Source organism: Jaculus jaculus, chromosome 2 (assembly GCF_020740685.1).
Source record: "Jaculus jaculus isolate mJacJac1 chromosome 2, mJacJac1.mat.Y.cur, whole genome shotgun sequence".
In the NCBI taxonomy this organism is placed as follows: domain Eukaryota; kingdom Metazoa; phylum Chordata; class Mammalia; order Rodentia; family Dipodidae; genus Jaculus; species Jaculus jaculus.
In genome coordinates, this window is record NC_059103.1 from 104878689 (window position 1) to 104898148 (window position 19460).

Sequence of the window (19460 nt, forward strand, 5' to 3'; positions counted from 1 at the left end):
AGTGACAGCTCTCAGTTTTTCAAATAAGATTGGAGAATTTAAAGCAAGAGGGAATAGTTTTGCGACTATATTCAGAGAAATTTTAATTTTAGACTCTCAAATTGTTTATTTAATTTTCTTTCTGTTTTTGTTGGTGTTTTTTTGTTTTTGTTTTTGTTTTTCAAGGTAGGGTCTCACTTTAGTCCAAGCTGACCTGGAATTCACTATGTAGTCTCAGGGTGGCCTCGAACTCATGGCCTCTCGGGTGCTGGAATTAAAGATGTGCACCACCAAGCCCGGCACGAATGTAAACACATTCAAATGCCAAGCAGCAAGAAAAAAGTACTTCTGAGTTCTTTCATACTGAGAAGGCAGACTTCTATTCAAAGATTCAAACCTAATTTTATCTTCAATTTACAATAATCACCTAGAAGTAGGGCCAAATAAAAACAGAAATAGAAGATGACAATCTACATGATTGTTTCATATCCTCCGCAGTTGATCTGGGCTATATTTAGCAAAAAGATTATATAAGGTCAAGTAGTAAAAACAATGAAGTTTCACCTGCTGTTTTGCAAAATGGCATAAGAATAGTCCAAAGCATGGAGTGTAAGGCGTATGCTTTAATTAAGAACATAAAGAAAACCTTAAAACGTCTCAGTTTAAATGCATTTTCATTGAGCATTTCACTCACTTCTTGAATTTCCCACTTGTTACATAAACTCATGTGATAATGAGAATTTTTTCTATATATATTAAAAACAGCTTCGCCCGTTTCGTATTTTTAATTTTTAGGAGTCGGGATATTTCATATCCCCGCCCCCCAAACCGAAGGAGCGTACAGCCTACTGACAAGATTTACCTCAAGAGGAAAACCACGCCTCGTCGTAACACTCTTCGCCCCCGCCCCCAGGCCCTGCTCCGTGCAAACCCCTCCTCCTCTCACAGTAGAGTCGGGCTGGCGCAGTCTGATGACGCAGTACGCACGGGCCGTCTTATCCGACGAGCAACTACAGCCGCTGCCTCTGGGAGTTGAAGTTTCCGTAGGAGGACCGGGCGAGCAGTAGCGAGACCACTCCACAAAGGCTTTCTGAACGCGTTCTCACGCTCCCCGTCAGCTCCTCGGCTTGGTAAATCTGATGCTGCGACTGGCAATCGCCTGCTTTTTCGTATCCTTTCGGATGCAAAAGGAGCGAGTTCCATGCCGCCTGCCCTGACACGGAAGGCTTCCGGGGGAGAGAAGCCGGCCTATGGCGTAGCGGCAGCCATCGTGCCCGGGGAAGTGACGTCAGGCGGCGCGCGCTCGCGGCCCGCCTCACGGCTGTTTGATTGGCGGGCTGCCGACGCGGCCCGGGGTTGTGGCGCATGGCGTGAGGGAGTGGGCGTGGCTGGGCCTCGCCGCCGGCGCCCTAGGTTTTCGTGCGCCGCGTGTGGCGCGGTGGCGAGCGGCTGACGGCGGGGCCGCTTTGAGGCCGGGGCGGCGGGCCGGCCGTCGCTCCGCGTGCCGTCCATCGCGGTGGCGGCCGCGCCCTCGGAAGCCCCCGGCAGGTCGCTGCCGGAGCCTCGTGGGGCTCCCCTGAGGGCGGTTCTCAGTCACTCTATGTACTTGGCTTAAATTTGGCTGTTTTTCCAGAGTTGTAAAGAGCGTAGCAGCCGGTTACGTGCTTGGTTTACAAAGCCAGCTCCCGGTCGCTTTCCTGGCCGTCCTCCCCCGAGGGTGCGAACGAAACAAAGGCTTCGGCGGCGCCGGGACGGTCCTGAACTCGCTCCTCCCCCGCCCCGAGTCCTGCCCGCGGCTGCTGCAGCATTTCTTTGGCTGTTTCTGGGCTGGAGACTAAAAAGCGCCAGGCCCGTTCCACTTTAGCCCGCTTGATAACACGTAGGCAAACTTTCGTTTTCTGCGTCCCTGATTTATGATGTCCATCTTCCCTGCCCTAGACGCCCTTCGTTACTCATCGGTACCCAGTCCCTAGTTTTGTAAGTCGACTCGGTCACGTATCGGAATAAACCACCCAGTTCTTTTTTTTTTTTTTAATCTTTTCGCACTGGAGTAAAATTTCACACTAGTGTCTCTATAACCACTGGACAATTACTTCTTGAACTTACTTGAGTGAATGAAAATTACACTATTGCTTGCCAGAGAGGAACCAAAACTCCCTCGCGGAGATTTTTGTATATTAGGACCCCAAGATGAAACACTTAGAAAAGAAGTGTACTCAAAAAGTGTCATGTTTTGCGTAACATGTTAGTGTAACAAGATGGTACATAATGAAGTATTTATTTTATAGTACAGCCAGTCTGAACGGGCTGGAAAATATACCCAAAAGAAGATATTAAGCTACTAATTTGGCTGCATTCCACTTACTCCTGTTTCACTGTGCCTTAGTTTCATTTAAACCTCGGAAAATTAACCTAGTGCATTGTTTTAATTGAGAGTAACTAAAACAGTAATGCTTGTGGTAGCTATTCATGACCTTTCCTTGTATATGATAGACTGTTTGAAAATATTAATATACTGTTATTACAGCACGTTAAATTTAAACTTGCGATTTCTTGGATATGAAAGGCAAATGCTCCCCCTGGTGTATGAGAGTTGTAAAAACATTGCATTACATTGTTTTTATAATTCTAGTAATATAGAGCTAATCAAAAAGAACTGGTCAGAAATAATTGCCATGATAAACAGAAATATGCTCTCTTGAAAAATTACTTCATGGTGTTAACTATGACTTTGAATTGTACCCTGAAGTTTGTTTAGTTTAACAGGCCTTGTTTTCTCCATCTTTTGCTCATTTTTATTTATTTAACTTAATTTTATTTAATGTACTGTATACGGAAAGAAAGTAAAATAAAAGTGATTATAGGGATCACTATGTTTATTTTTAAGTTGTTTTCAGAATTACTGAATTTCCTTTGCTTTTAGTTTCTAAAATTGAATGCTAACCTTGGTTTCCAGCTTTTTTTAAAGTCGATACTTTGTACTAACAGATCATGTGTTGGTACTTTCATTTCCCTCCTTCCTGCCCCCATTCCATTGAGAGCCCGCCTCAGTGGGATTGCTGTTATTTACCATGAGCCCCTTGATGAGTTATGAGTTGTGAGAGCAACAGTCAGTTTTTGTGAGGAGAGTGGGCAATGCCACTGGATAGTCCCTTCCACTCTATGGCTCTTACAATCTTTCCACCTCCTCTTCCATAAAATTGCCTGAGCCATGGTGTGTATGTTTTAAGTCTACTTTACTGTTGAGCTCTCAGCAGTTTCTGGATTTGGTGTGTTTTGTGTTTCCTCAGTGCCTGCTCCATCACCCTTGCGCAGGTTGTCAGGCTTGCCATGAAAGTAGCACTCTTGCTTATCTGGCTAATTCTTGTTTTCACTGGCTGATGTGCCACGGATGGTTTATCTCCTCAGTTCTTGGTGCCTTCCGAAAAAGAAAAACATTCTTCAACAGAAAATGAGGTCAGCATAGGGATAGTTGAGTGACATAGGAACAGGTCTTTAATGACTGAGCCATCTCTCCAGTCTGCAGAGGAACAGTTTTAGAGCCCTCTGTTATGAGAACTGAAGCAACACAGTTATTTTGTATTCTTTAAATCCCTTCACCTTCTAAATAAGGCTTTGGGGTACTAGGGAATGTTAAAATTAGATCCGAGTTTGAATCTAACCCGATCACTCCATTTATTTATTCAACCAAATATTTTGAGTTACATTTGTCTGATGATGATGTATTATTTAGGAATCATTTTGTAGCTTTGAAATTCTGGACAGGTTATGAAGTCTCACTCAGTTTTTTTTGTTTGTTTGTTTGTTTTTTGTTTTTTGAGGTAGGGTCTCACTGTAGCCCAGGCTGACCTGGAATTCACTATGGAGTCTCAGGGTGGCCTCAAACTCATGGTAATCCTCCTACCTCTACCTCCTGAGTGCTGGGATTAAAGGCGTGCACCACCACACCCAGCTTTTACTCACTTCTTTTTTATTTATTTATTTTTAACTTTTTTTTTGTTATTTTTATTTATTTATTTGAGAGCTACAGATAGACAGAGAAAGAGGCAGATAGAGAGAGGGAGAAAGAATGGGCATGCCAGGGCCTCCAGCCACTGCAAACAAATTCCAGACGTGTGTGCCCCCTTGTGCATCTGGCTAACTTGGGTCCTGGGGAGTCAAGCCTCAAACCAGGGTCCTTAGGCTTCACAGGCAAGCGCTTCACCACTAAGCGATCTCTCCAGCCCTACTCCTTTTTAAAGTAGACTTGATACATCAACCTTATGAGGTTGTTTTAAAGATTACATTAGACAGTACTAAGCACAATAAAAATTAGGAAATGTTTGTTATTACTGTCTTTATTACTTTAAAAAACCCTTTGTAAAACACACTCACTTATTTATACTCCCAGTATGTAATAGAATCAACTAAATCCCAATCATGGTGACATTACAGTTTTAAAGAAAGCAAGAATTATATAATAAAATCAGTGCTTAAATTATGTTCTGCAAAAAACTGTTATGTTCTCTTGATTTTTCCTGTTTATAGCTTTTCTGTGCAGACTTATTAGCTAGCTCTATAAAAAGGAAGAATCATGGAAGTTTCCTAGTAGTCAGTAGAATATTTGGTAGCATCATGTTTAGTTGTTAGTTGGGAAAAATAAGAAAATATTCTTAAGCATTCTTGTTAATAAGATATTAGAAAAAAATTTCATTGTTTCCAACCTTTCCCTAATCTGAAGACAAGTTCAGTTCTAGTCAGTATGGGCAAATATGTGTGTACTTAGATTGAAATGAAGATTTATGTGAGATGACCATGAGTTCCATAAAGCCAGAGTGATAACAATTAGTTTTCGTGTTTTGTGTAACAGCCGTGACCAAAATGGAATATTTATAAATTTACAATGAAAGATATTAAAGGAATCAGCCAGACCTGTGTATATTTTCCAAGGTTAAAAAAACGTAGAAAACTGTGGACAAAAATTAAAGGTATATTAGTGTTTTGGTTTTTATTCAAAATATAACCGTTTCCTCTTGTCAATAAATCTTTTTGGAAAACCATTTTTGCTGGCTGCTTGGTATAACAGACCTATGTTGTAGAGGAACCATAATTTATTTACTCCCTTTTTGCTAACATTTAAGTAGTTTCTAACTTCTCACTAGTAAGCATAGCACTATAGTGTATATGCTATGGGCAGCACCCTTTTTCTTCAGACCTTTACCAGCACTGCAATGAGTGATATTTAATTGATATTAAGTGATAGTTAAGTGGTTTCTGCCACTAAATGGTATCTAATTATTTAAATTTACATTTTTTATTATAGTTGTAGTTGAACACTGATCACATTTTGGTCATTTGGATTGTTTTACTTTGTGTGTTTCTAAATAATCTACATATGTAAAAACAATGCGGTTATTCAATTTTTCAGAGACAACAAATATGTCTTCTGAAATGTTGCCAGCTTGTATTGAAACTTCTAATGTGGAAGAAAAACAAGACTTAAGTGAAACTCAAGAGGAGGGACAGAAACCAAGATTAGATGAAGGGCTTGAGCCATTATCTAAACGACAAATGAAGAAGCTAATAAAACAGAAACAGTGGGAAGAGCAACGAGAGCTCCGCAAGTACGTGCTGCAGAATGTATGTGCTCTGCCCTTTTTAGAAATATGGAATGTTTCATCCTACAGAGCCCTTTGGCTTTGTCAAAGTAATTGTGTTGAGTAAAATTGGCGTTACACATATTAACTAGCAGTGTGGATTCATTGTTTATATATGCTTTGAATTCTTCTTTTTTAGTGTTAGCAATGAACAGCATCTCAAAATTTTTTTCACCCTAAGCCTGTTGTGAATAGCAGCATGTCTTCTGAAACAACCAACTTAGATAAGAGATACAGTTATGATCCATTTCATAGATATGGAATTAAAAATAACCAACTCAGAAAGATCCTGCTTGGGCCTGAAATGTAATTTGCTAGAACAGGTTTGCATAAAAGCAATTATGCTATGGCTATTATTCTTTATGCCAAAATTCATAAGAGAAAATAAACTGTAATTAGTACAGATTAAAGAAAAAATGGGCCTTTTAGTTTTGCTCTTTTAGCATATTTAGTAACTTTTTAAATATACCTTATATGTATTGCTTGAAGAGCACGTAGAAGATGAATGATAAAAGTAAAATTCACCATAACTCCAATTTAGTCCTTCTAAGGTATCTTAGGGATAGTATGATACTAATAATGAAACTATCTAATGGAGTAGTTATGACTTGAAAGCTTTAGATGTTTTTGAAAAGTGAGTTTCTTACTATGTAAAGCTATTAGATAGATTGAATAAAGTTGTTAATGCTTCAGCATCTTTTACCCACAGAAAGGACAAATTTTGTATGGTTCAGCCTGATGATTTTTTAAAAACAGGATTTTTTTGTCTAATTAGAAGAGTCTTGTGAATATCTAAATATACAAATAACAAAAAGCTATTTCAATTACTAATTTTAGACAAAAGCGAAAAGAAAAACGCAAGAGAAAGAAATTAGAGCGGCAATGTCAACTGGAATCAAACTCAGATGGAAATGACAGAAAACGTATTCGAAGACATGGTGTTCATAGCACACTCCGTCTTATCATTGACTGTAGCTTTGATGATTTGATGGTATTAAAGGTATCATGCAGTTCCTATATGTGAATTAGGCCCAGTCATTCATATTTTAATATGTAATACTACTGATACAACTTCCTGTGTTAATGTAAATCTTATTTTATAAAACTTCTGATCTTTCAATTAAATGTCAATTGCTTGGATAAGTATATGTATATTTATGTATATGTTTATATATGTATAGACAGAGACATTTGCCCCATAATTAGATAGTAAAACTCAGTAAGTACACATTAGTCATAATGACATGGGTTACTTGTGTGTTTGAACATGTCTGATCTTAGCACTCAGGAGGTTGAGATAGGGAGAACACTGAAAATTTGAAGCTAGCTTGGGCTACATAGTGAGTTTGAGGTAAACCTGGACTACTTAGTGAAACTTTGTCTCAGGAAAACAAAATCTGTGAGGTTTTGCCAATGCCATTGGTAAAGGTGTTAAAATAATAATAATATGGCTGTAAAAGAGGCTTTTTTGTTATTGTCTCTTAAGATTATCAGCTAGTGTTTTAAGTAGATATAAACCATGAAGGATGAGTCAGTTGCAGAGCATTACCTTCACTTGTAAATTTATTAGTATGTAAGGAAATCAAATTGAAATTACCAGAATGGATTTGTATTTAAGAAGAAAAAATTTTCCTTTTCTTGCCATTCTTCTGCTTATTTTGTTCCTGTAAAATCATAGCATGCTCATAGGTTTTGATAACTCTGTTTTAAAAATTGTACTCTATTAATAGGACATTAAGAAACTTCATAAGCAGATTCAACGGTGTTATGCAGAAAATAGACGAGCACTGCATCCTGTGCAGGTTTGTATGAAGGATTAAAAACAGACTTTAGGGCTAGAGAGAAGGCTCAGAGGTTATAGTGCTTGCCTGCAATGCCTAACAACCAGGGTTTGATTCCCCAATACCTATATAAAACCAGATGTACAAAGTGGTACATGCATCTGGAGTTCATTTGCAGTGGCTAGAGGCGACACCCATTCATATTCTCTCTCTTCTTACAACTAGATAAGAGATTAAAAAAAGAAGAAGAAGAAGAAGAGACTTTAGTACTGGGCAGACAGCACAGCAGTTAAAGGTGCTTGCTTGCAAAGCCCAGGTTCAATTCCCCAGTACCCACGTAAAGCCAGGTGTACTAAGTGGCACATGCATCTGGAGTTCATTTGCAGTAGCAAGAGGCTCTGGTGTGCCATTCTGTCTCTCTCACATACACACAAATAAAAATTTAAAAAAGAAAAACAAAAAACTTTAGGGCACTTTTATATTTCCCATGACAAAAGATAAATTACTCCAGCTTTTACATGAGCATCTTAGTGGTATCTTGTTTAATGTTTGTTAATGTGCTTTTTGTAAATTTTTGTGTGTATATGTGTGTGTGCATATTCATATGTGTAGGTACAAATGCATGTACCCATATGTGCTTGTGCATGTGGATGTCAGAGATTGACATTGGGTGCCTTCCTCACTCACCTCTTTATTTATTTTTTAATTTTAATTTTTTGTTGTTTTGATATAGGGTCTCACTCTATCCCAGGCTGACCTGGAATTCATTATGTACTCTCAGGCTGGCCTCAAACTCACAGTGATCCTCCTATTTTGGGCTCCTAAGTGCTGGGATTAAAGGCATATGCTACTGTTCCCAGCCGCCTCTTCATTTTTTTAAGACAAGGATCCTTACTGAACCTGGAGCTCACTGATTAGGCTAGACTAGCCAGCCTGCATGTCCCAGGGATCCTGCTTTCTCTGCCTTCTAGCATTAGGATTGCAGTTGCACACCACCATGAATAGCATTTTACATTGGTGCTAGAGATCCAACTCATGATTTCATGACCCATCTTCCCAGTCCCAACTACAAGAATATTTTTAACATCTCTTACATCCCATTCTCAGACACACTTCTTCCAGTTATCATCAAGCATGTACATATTTCATTGTCCACTGCTGTGTACTTAAGTGTCGTCATTATTGGACATAAACATGTTTTCATTACAAGTCGTTAGCTTTCAGTTCTTTACAATCTAGGACTTAAAGTTTGGTTTTTAGTCACTTTGAAAAGTATTATTTTTACAGATATTCTTTTTATTTTCAAGAAACAATTCAGAATAATTTCACAGGAGGGAGACTATTAAAAAGAAAATAGTTCTTTTTTAACGTTAACAATTTAAGAAAAAAAATCAATCCTTAAAAAAAAACCCATTAGCTTCCTAAAAATAACAGAAACCCATTAGCTTCCTAGAAATAACAGTATCTGAAACTTGACTAAGGGATATTATAATAGATGAAATGGAAATAAAGATGTGTAAGAGTAGGAGACACTTGCATTTGTCCCAACCAATGAGATTTCTTTTTGGGAAAAAAAAACAGAATTGTAAAAGCTAAGAAACTTAAAAGGTTTTGTTTTATTGTGTTTTGACATCCAGCACATAAAACTTTTATTATAAACCATGCGTGGTAGCACACGCCTTTAATCCTAGCACTTGGAAGGCAGAAGTACAAGAATAGCCATGAGTTCAAGGCCACCCTGTGATTACAGAGTGAATTCCAGGTCAGCATGAGCTAGAGTGAGACCCTACCTCGAAAAGCAAAAACAAAAACAAAATAAAACAAAACAAAACAAAAAACCTTTTATTATGTCCTAATTCCTACTTCCAAAAACCTGAATAGTATTTCTTAAACAGGGGAGTGATTTATAGACAAGTTGGTTCTTATGAGTAGAATTTTTTTGAGTAGTAGGTAATCTTTAAGACTGGCTCACTGGTGTTAAGAATCAAGAACTTCTCAAATATTTTTAGTTAAATGGATTTTTTTTTTAACCAAGTCATAGTAGGCTTTTGTTTTTATATTGTTGTATAATTTTATGTCATAGTTCTGTGGTGATCTGTAATCTTCATTTTTGTCCTAATCAGAACTATATCATCCTTGATTCAGATTTAAGGTAGGTGTCAGGGTCTGGAATCAGAACTGTGAAGACTTGGGAGTGGTACAAAATCAATAAATGGCAGTGATGGCAACAACTCCCTCAGAAAGGTAGATGAGAATGTGACAAGGGAGCAGGAAGTTGTAGATATGTGGTCATTAGTGTCAGACACTTGTAACTATTGAAAAAGAAGTGTGATGAAAATGTAGATGGACTACTGGAGCTGGTGGCTTATGAGATACCACCTAAACACACATCATTTATTGTTTCTAGATCATTGAGAATATATTTTGTGTTTTACCGGTGATTACATGAGTGGATGAGGGAAATAAAAAAATGGACTTGAATGATCTTTTTTCCCCCTTTTTTCTTTGCCTACCACTTCTTAATCAGTTTTACTTGACAAGCCATGGAGGCCAACTGAAAAAGAATATGGATGAAAATGACAAAGGATGGGTCAACTGGAAGGTAAGTAAAATAGCCCAACTCACATCATCCTAGTATTTTTTAAAAATATTTATTTATTTATTTATTGAGAGATAGGAAGAGGCAAAAGGAGAGAAAAAAAGAGAGGAGAGGAAAAATAATGGGCATGCAAGGGCCTCTAGCCAATGCAAATGATCTCCAAACACATGCACCACCTTATGCTTTATGTGAGTACTGAGGAATCGAACCTCCTGGCTCCTTCAGTTTTGCAGGCAAGTATCTAAACCACTCAGCCATCTCTCCAGCCCCAATTCTTAGTATTTTTATGCTCCTAAAATACCTACATTTTTAATCAAAATTCTAGATAATGATGCACCCAAATGCTATATATCATTGAAACCATATCACATGTCATAAATGGGAACGAGAAGAGAATGATAAAAGTGTTAACTTATATTTACTCTTAGTAAATCTAACCTATTTTACTGCCAACCCTAAAACATGTTTTTAAAAGGAAATATTTTAAAACCTTTGTATAATTTTTCCCTAGCAAACTATCTGTACATCATCTGGGAGAGTAAATTCACTCTAAAATTTGGAAGTGTGTCTGCATTTTGTTTCATTTAAATCTATGCTGTTCACTTTGTGGCCACTAGCCACATGTGGCTATGGACTAAAATGTGATAGTCTGAATAGAGATACACCATAAATATGAAATACACACCTAATTTCTAAGACTTAGAGAATATATATTATTTACGACATATGTTGTCATTGTAACATGAGTATATTAATAAAATATATTACAATTTATTTACCTAGTATTTTGGCTTTTTTAATGTGGCTACTAGAAGTTAAAATTTCATTTATGGTTTACATTTTTTCTGAGTGGCAAGGAGATTGGCTGTATACCAATCCCTGATGCACTCTTCTATCCAGAGAAGTTCTGGGTTATTTCTATACATTTTAGTTTGTTTTTTGGTATTCACAGTGTTAAGCCTTCCTTTTTGCATTTTTTTCCCCAATTTTCATTAACATTTTCCATGATTATAAAAAACATCCCATGGGAAGCTGAGCATGGTGGCGCACGCCTTTAATCCCAGCACTTGCAAGGCAGAGGTAGGAGGATTGCCATGAGTTCAAGGCCACCCTGAGATAACAGAATTAATTCCAGGTCAGCCTGGACCAGAATGAGACCCTACCTCGAAAAAAAAAAAAAAATCCCATGGTAATACCGTCCCCCCAACTTTCCCCTTTGAAATTCCATTCTCCATCATATCCCCTCCCCATCTCAATCATTCTACTTACATATATACAATACCAACCTATTAAGTACCCTCCTCCCTTCCTTTCTCTTCCCTTTATATCTCTGTTAACCTACTGGCCTCTGCTACTGAGTTTTTCCTTCTCACGCAGAAGCCCAATCATCTGTAGCTAGGATCCACATATGAGGGAGAACATGTGGCGCTTGGCTTTCTGGGCCTGGGTTACCTCACTTCGTATAATCCTTTCAGATCCATCCATTTTTCTGCAAATTTCATAACTTCATTTTTCCTTACTGCCGAGTAGAACTCCATTGTATAAATGTGCCACATCTTCATTATCCACTCATCAGTTGAGGGACATCTAGGCTGGTTCCATTTCCCAGCTATTATAAATTGAGCAGCAATAAACATGGTTGAGCACGTATGTCTAAGGTAATGAGATGAGTACTTAGGATATATGCCTAGGAGTGCTATAGCTGGGTCATATGGTAGATCAATCTTCAGCTGTTTTAGGAACCTCCACAGTGATTTCCACTATGGCTGGACCAGATTGCATTCCCACCCAACAGTGTAGAAGGGTTCCTCTTTTTCCACATCCCTGCCAACATTTATGATCATTTGTTTTCATGATGGTGGCCAATCTGACAGGAGTGAAATGGAATCTCAATGTAGTTTTAATCTGCATTTCCCTGATGACTAGTGACGTAGAACATTTTTTAGATGCTTATATGCCATTCGTATTTCTTCCTTTGAGAACTCTCTATTTAGCTCCATAGCCCATTTTTTGATTGGTTTGTTTGATTTCTTATTATTTAACTTTGAGTTCTTTGTATATCCTAGATATTAATCCTCTATCAGATATATAGCTGGTGAAGATTTTTTCCCATTCTGTAGGTTGCCTCTTTGCTTTATTCACAGTGTCCTTTGCAGTGCAAAATCTTTGTAATTTCATGAGGTCCCAGTCGTTAATCTGTGGTTTTATTGCCTGAGCAATTGGGGTTGTGTTCAGAAAGTCTTTGCCAAGTACAATATGTTGAAGGGTTTCCCCTAATTTTTCCTCTAGCAATTTCAGTTTCCGGTCTGATGTTAAGGTCTTTAATCCATTTGGACTTAATTCTTGTGCAAGGAGAGAGAAGAATCTATTTCCATCCTTCTACAGATATATATCCAGTTTTCCTAACACCATTTGCTGAAGAGGCTGTCTTTTCTCCAATGAGAATTTTTGGTATTTTTATCGAATATCAGGTGGCTATAGCTACCTGGACTTCCATCTGGGTCCTGTATTCTGTTTCATTGATCTACATGTCTGCTTTTATGCCAGTACCACACTGTTTTTGTTACTATGGCTCTGTAGTATAGGTTAAAATCAGGTATGGTGATACCACCAGCCTTATTTTTGTTGCTCAGTATTATTTTAGATATTCAAGTTTTTTGTGATTCCAAATGAATTTTTGGATTGTTTTTTCTATTTCCATGAAGAATGCCATTGGAATTTTGATAGAGATTGCATTAAATGTATAGATTGCTTTTGGTAAGATTGCCATTTTCACAATATTGATTCTTCCAATCCGGTAACAAGGGATGTTTTTCTACTTCCTAGTGTCTTCTGCAATTTCTCGCTTGAGTATTTTAAAGTTCTCATTGTAGAGATTCTTTACTTCCTTGGTTAGGTTTATTCCAAGGTACTTTATTTTTTTCGATGCAATTGTGAATGGGAGTGATTCTTTGATTTCATCCTCTGTGTTTGTTGTTAGCATATATGAGGGCTACTGATTTCTGTGTATTTATTTTCTATCCTGCTGCATGGCTGTAGGTTTTTATCAGCTCTAACAGTTTGCTAGTAGAGTCTTTAGGGTCCTTTATGTATAGAATCATGTCATCTGCATAGCTTGATCTCTTCCTTTCCAATTTGTATCCCTTTTATGTGTGTCTCTTGCCTTATTGCTATGGCTAAGACTTCCAGCCCCCTCGTTTTTCCCTTTTTGCACATGCATCACATGTAAGTGTGTGTGTAGAGTAAGTATGGTGTGTATGATGTGATATTGTGTGACATATGTGTATGTGCAGATGCATGCACCCATGCATGTGTACCCATGTAGAGGCCTGAGGAGAACATTGGGTGTCCTGCATTACTCAAAATTGGCGTGTTTCCTTGAGACAGTTTCTCTATACAGTGCCGCTGACTTTTAGTGTGTGACCCCAGAGTCTCTGGTCTTCTGCACCATGGACTGGAGTTAGACATGCATGGCCATTCCCAGCTTTTTTATATGTGTGCTGGGGGAATCAAACTTGGGCAGTCTTACATTTGTCTTAAGATTTATTTACATAGCCACACTCTGCCCCACTGAGCCATCTCCTTAGCTCTCCCCTTTTGTTTTTAAAGGATATCAACATCAAAGCAGAACACTATAGTGAACTCATAAAGAAAGAAGACCTGGTTTATCTTACATCAGATTCACCGAATATACTGAAGGAATTAGATGAATCAAAGGCCTATGTGATTGGAGGGTTGGTAGATCACAACCATCACAAGGTACTAGTAAGGCTTATTTTTGGTTTTGCTCTTACCTAGAATCCATGTCCAGATCCTGAAAGTGACAAAATACTAAGGATAGCTGAGCCTTCTTGAGCACCTACTGTGTAGTGGTCACCTTTACAGCCAAGCAAAGAATTGTCAGTGTTAGCTTACTTACCCTCACCACACTGTAACCCAGCTAGGTCAGTGCAGTTATTTTCTCCGTTTAGATCTGAGGCACAGAGAAATTAAGCCTCATGACAACAGTAGTAGCAAAGCACATAGTTTCAAATGAGCCAGTTTGGTCCAGAGTCCACATGTGTAAGCACCATGCTGCATTGAAAGGAGGGACTGCTGCTTATGATTTGCTGAGCTATTGAAACTTATACCAGTTTTTAGATATATGATTTTTCTCAAGATATTTTTTCTCTTATATTTGTACTTTGTTTTTGTCTTAACTTACACTTTTATTGATATGAAAAGTTACAGAACTGCACTACCTAAAGAAAACATATTGTACTTTGTGGCATACCAGCTTTCTGAGGAAGTCTTTTTTACTAAGTCTCTTATCAGCTGAATAAAGGAACCCTTATTCTTCAGTAGCCATACTGACACAGAACTTTCTGCAATGTCTGTATCTGCCTGCTGTGAAGGTTGTGTGTCTATAGAACATTTAAAGTGTGTCTAGTAAATGCAACTGAGGAACTAAATTCAGATAAGTTTTAATAGTCAGACATGGGCTACCAGTTGAACCGTGTGACTGCAGAGCATTGGAGGGAATTTATCAGAAAGATCTTTACCTTTTCTATATTTTTATTTAGTGAAAAAATTATATTTTGTTGTTATCAAATTTTCTGCTATATTGTATATTTCATGCTTGATCAATTTTGTTTCCCCCAAATTTTTTTCCTCCCCCCAAATGTGTAAACGGATGACTGAGAAATAGAACCCATATGCTTCCTGTATTCTGCCTTTTGACTTTCACTCATCATAGTCTGGGACATAGACTTTAAGCATTTTAATTTTGATGAGCTATGAAATTTGTATCTAAATCTTTTTAGTAAACAGAATGAAAAATAAAATTTAATGACTGTTAAAATTTTTTTCATTCTATTTTCATTTTATTTGTCTTTGCCATTTTTGTGATTCTGTGCTATATAATTGAAACTTAGTTTATGCTATGTTCTGTCATATATTTCACACCCAAAAAAAGTGTGATGGTGTTTCTCTCAAAATTCAGTTTGAATATTGTAAATGGAGAGAAAAGACAATAGGGAATGTGTCAGAAAGCAAATCAGCCTTATTTTCCTTATGGTTCTCGTACTGTGGGGCTTTACAACAATGATGGGAATATAGTTCCTTTGGTCTCCTCTTTTGTAAATTGAGGGGGTTAAAACAAATTCTTACCAATTGTCAATGGAGTGTTTCCAAATTAGCAGCTAAATGTACACACATCCAACCCTCTGTATTTAACGTTCTCTAAACTAAAGTTTTTTCTAAAACTGGTTTTACTGTCGCAGAGTTTAGAGAAATTAGAGTCCTCATCTAAGTCAGTGTCTTGGTTTTAGGGGTTCACGTATAAACAAGCATCAGATTATGGAATTGAGCATGCACAGCTCCCCCTTGGAAATTTTGTGAAGATGAATAGTCGAAAAGTTTTGGCAGTTAATCATGGTAAGTTATGATGGGCTAGATTGAAAATATACCTAAGTGAATACTTCAAATTATTTATAAGTTAATGAAATGTAAATGCAAATTTTAGAAATTATTTGAAAATGTACAGAAGTGTGAAAACTATTAGCTTTAATCTGCTACTCACACATATTTGGTATTAACCCTTTGGTGTGTTTCTTTCTAGATTTTTCCCTGTGAATATATAATATTTGTCACATAATTGGATTCTTAATAATCATCCTTCTATTTTTTTGTCTTCCATGAATGACTTGTGACATACTCTCTTAGACATAATTCCTTCCATGGAATATACTTACTTAAATTTAATATTTCAAGGGTAATTTTACTTAATATACAGCAACTTGTATTGTCCTAAATACTTGTATATAGAAGGCTTTAGGTGGCTATAGGAAAGAAATCATTTATTCAAGGAATGAACTTCTAAAACCTTTAGTATATAATAGAAATTACTTTTTTACAAAATAATCCAAATAGCCTTCAGTAAAATGTTGGACTTGAAATAATATTGATATTTTTATACTAAAAAGCAAGAAATAGGCCCAAATTCCTCCTAGTGTGTTTTTCTAGGAAGTTAGAAGACATGAAGTAATGTTATCCATTTGTTTTCTAGTTGCATACTAGTACACAAAAGATAAATAAATAAATAAATAGGAGGAAACAGAAATAATTAAATAGGAAGGAAACAGAAAATGTCTTGTCTGTTAATTGTCTTTGGCAAGGGTTACTGGTAAATTTCTGTGGTGTAAGAACTGAATTAAGGAAGAGTAGAAAGGTCATAACTGGCTTGAGATCCTTAGAGCAAATTGTTCCTGAAAACCAAAAAAAGAAAGAGTGGTAAGGACTGAGCTGTTAATAGAACAAATTAGCATTCTCAGCACCAAGGCAATGTTAGAAAAACATGTGTTACATTGTAATGAACTTGACTAAGAAGTGTGATAATTGTTGTTACTGCAGTATTTGAAATCATTCTGGAGTACTTGGAGACAAGAGACTGGCAAGAGGCATTTTTCACTATCTTACCCCAGAGGAAAGGAGCTATTCCTGCAGATAGTGCCTGTGAAAGCTCTTCCCGGGACAAACAGTCTCCAGCCCAAGGTGGAATGGACAGTGACTCCAGTGAGGGAGAGCACAACAGAAATGAACCAGAAGCACCACAGAACGAAGAAACACAGAATAAGGAAAACAGCAGCAAGCCTGCAGTGAGCCCTCTTCCATAGTAACAGTACCTGGTCCTCTTTTAGTTTATACCTTAAGGAGAAATTAGGAGCAAGTGAGGTGCTTCATAGAATAAAATTCAGATTGGAAGAAAATTTTCTCTTATTTCTTTTGTGAAATTTTAAACCCTTTTTTTTAGACCTAAATGGTAATGAAAATTTTTTATTCTGTAAGAAAGTTTTGTTTCTATGTGAGATTTAAAGGTATCATTTAAAAAATTGTTTCCTAAGCCTCAAGAGTCACAGAGAATGTTGTTTTCTTAGTGTATTCATTCTCCTTCATTTACTGGAGTCTACTCTTCAGACTGTGCCTTCTGAACTTTGTTTTGTTATATGATTTTCATGTCAATGTCTTTTTGGTTTATTGCCTATTTGCTGGGGGGCAGATATTGATATATGTTCTCTAAGTCTACTAGAATGTTTAATAGTGGAGAGTTACCTCTATTTGTAGCTTTTATATTTGGTTTCATTTCTTCACAGAAGTGCATTAATTCTGGGAAGAAATCCCAGCTTGTCTTTTCTTTGTGATGCCTTTTCATGGTTCTTAGATCATCGTGACAGAGTTGGGAGTCAACTTCTTACATCCTTTTTGGTAATTAGTTAGTTCAGTTACAAAACTAATTTTTTCTGGCTAGATTATTTGGTAATTTTGGGTTTTTGTTTTTTTTAGAAGGATCAATTTTTTTTTTTCTTTACCTAAGTTTAAAACAAAAGAACTCTTTAACAGCTATCTTTCCTTCCATGTATTTTTTGTTCTTCATGGTTGGGTCTCACTCTAGCCCAGGCTGACCTGGAATTCACTATGTAGTCTCAGGCTGGCCTCAAACTCACAGCAATCCTCCTACCTCAGCCTCCCGAGTGCTGGCCATGAATTAAAAAACAAAAATGTTGGATTTTAATGTGAATTATTATGCATCTGCCTCCTAATACTCTAACTAATATAAATGTATGTTTCTGTAAGTAATGTGCATGTATGAAAATGTAACTGATTGCCCACATCATGTGCGGTACTCAGTTACTAAGCAGTGAGTCAGGACTGATGTGTATTATTTGTGTGAGTGGTTGTGTTGAACAAACTTACGAGTTATTCTGAATTGCATTGAATGTCAAAATCCAGGAGTAGTTTGAAAAGCAGCAAGGGAGAACAGAGGGGCGGGAGCTGCGGTAATATCTACAGTAATTGTAAAATGTTGCTGTTTTCACCATAAGTGGTTGTTCTCCTTCAGAAACTTGCAGTAGATTTTAACAAAATGTGCTTCTGTTCTTTCCTGTTTTCTTACTAAATATTTGAAAGGTATATTTAAACAGTTGAATAACATGTATGTTATACTAAACTTATATGTGGTAAAAAGTTTGTTGGATGTAATATTAATGTTCTCCATCTCTTTTTGTTGTTTTGTTCTTAGTAACATATCTTAGTTACCCATTCTGAAGTCTCTAAACAAATACTGTAAATAAGATCCTACAATTCTAATTGAGCAAAACCGATGTTGTAAGTTGCATTTTTTTTTCTGCTTTGCTTTATTTTAATGCTATGTACAGGAGTTACAAATTACAATTAAAATGGAATCAGTTAGGTTAATTCCACAGAACTTGAAATCATGCAGTACTGCATGGTAAAAACAACAGCTTGGTTCATATACAAAAAAAGTATTACTCTGAGACTTATGACAGTATCTTCAGTTTTTTTACATAAGCTTTTTGCAAAGAGTATTTTATAAACAATTAAAGACCTGATTAGTCAATGTGTTATTAAGAAATATAATAAACATCTTTAGTAAAGTGAGGTTGCAAGCAATTTTAAAGTTGCACCAGGAATATATAGACAGGGCTGAGTGTCATCTTATGAAACAAATATTTGGTTAAGAAAATAGTTTTGAGAAGTTCTCATACTGAAGCCATGTGTTAACTTTGTTGAATCAGGTTATATAATCAACAGTTAAGTTTCTTCAGTTAAAGAAAATATGCCAATCCTTTGTTATAAATAGTACTTACATGTACTCTTTATATACAAGTGAAGAAACATGCAATGTAAAAAAATATACTGCCAATCCACTTACTAATGCCAAAACTGTTCATCTACACATTAATTGCATTTACGAAAATGTTCCAACTTAAATCACATTCAATTAGCATAAATATTTAAGCTGAGAATTGTTGTAAACAATGGAAAAATTTATTGTTTTTTGAATTTTATCACTGGGTAGCAATGTACTTCTTTGTGCAGAATTCTACATAAAGGCTCAACATTTAATCAGATCCAAAGCCCACTAAAGAGTAAACAATGTTTTTCAAAGTACATAATTTCCAATGCATCTGTTTGTAATATTTATACAATTCCAGTTCATTAGCACAAGATAAAATGAACTTGGCTATAAAAACACTAAGGAATGCTATTGAAAAGGAAAGGCTATTTGGTAGAAGTAACTACAAAAATAGTTAGTTTAGGGCTGGAGAGATGGCTTAGCAGTTAAGCGCTTGCCTGTGAAGCCTAGGGACCCCGGTTCAAGGCTCAATTCCCCAGAACCCATACTCCACTCTCTTAAAGCCTCTTTTTTTCCCCCTATTTCATGGACTCCTTTCTAGTTTCCTGGCCTCTATACACACTTATTCCCACATATTTGAGAGCGACAGACACAGAGAGAAAGACAGATAGAGGGAGAGAGAAAGAATGGGCACGCCAGGGCTTCCAGCCTCTGCAAACGAACTCCAGACACGTGCGCCCCCTTGTGCATCTGGCTAACGTGGGACCTGGGGAACCGAGCCCCGAACTGGGGTCCTTAGGCTTCACAGGCAAGCGCTTAACCGCTAAACC

General features: G+C 37.0%; 2 protein-coding genes across 5 annotated transcripts in view; one reads left to right on the forward strand and one right to left on the reverse strand.

Annotated features, from left to right (window-relative positions):
- The window catches only part of LOC101617236 (microsomal triglyceride transfer protein), a 71421-nt gene extending 70170 nt beyond the window's left edge, over window positions 1-1251 (reverse strand). Inside the window, exon 1 of the mRNA XM_045143386.1 lies at window positions 842-1251. The gene's annotated coding sequence lies outside the window, so the exon portion shown is untranslated. The remainder of the gene's footprint in view (window positions 1-841) is intronic.
- On the forward strand, window positions 970-18129 carry Trmt10a (tRNA methyltransferase 10A). Of its 4 annotated transcripts, none has more exons than XM_045143387.1 (9): window positions 970-1109; window positions 4829-4946; window positions 5387-5582; window positions 6453-6615; window positions 7346-7417; window positions 9924-9998; window positions 13605-13754; window positions 15305-15410; window positions 16386-18129. In XM_045143387.1, exons 2-9 carry the CDS (start codon window positions 4862-4864, stop codon window positions 16646-16648), a joined length of 1110 nt encoding a protein of 369 aa, XP_044999322.1. In that variant the 5' UTR covers window positions 970-1109; window positions 4829-4861; the 3' UTR covers window positions 16649-18129. The 4 variants fall into 4 exon arrangements, with proteins under 4 accessions (XP_044999322.1, XP_004661696.1, XP_044999324.1 ...); XM_045143389.1 differs by lacking the exon at window positions 4829-4946 and adding an exon at window positions 1613-1956 and having other exon boundaries at window positions 971-1109; XM_045143388.1 differs by lacking the exon at window positions 4829-4946 and adding an exon at window positions 1613-1858 and having other exon boundaries at window positions 971-1109.
- The last annotated feature ends 1331 nt before the right edge of the window (window positions 18130-19460 follow it).

Coding starts and splice junctions, on each gene's coding strand:
- Trmt10a (XM_045143387.1), top strand. CDS start 4,862: ATGAAAGATATTAAAGGAATCAGCCAGACCTGTGTATATTTTCCAAGG. Junction 6,616..7,345: donor ATGATTTGATGGTATTAAAG/GTATCATGCAGT, acceptor CTCTATTAATAG/GACATTAAGAAACTTCATAA. Junction 7,418..9,923: donor GAGCACTGCATCCTGTGCAG/GTTTGTATGAAG, acceptor CTTCTTAATCAG/TTTTACTTGACAAGCCATGG.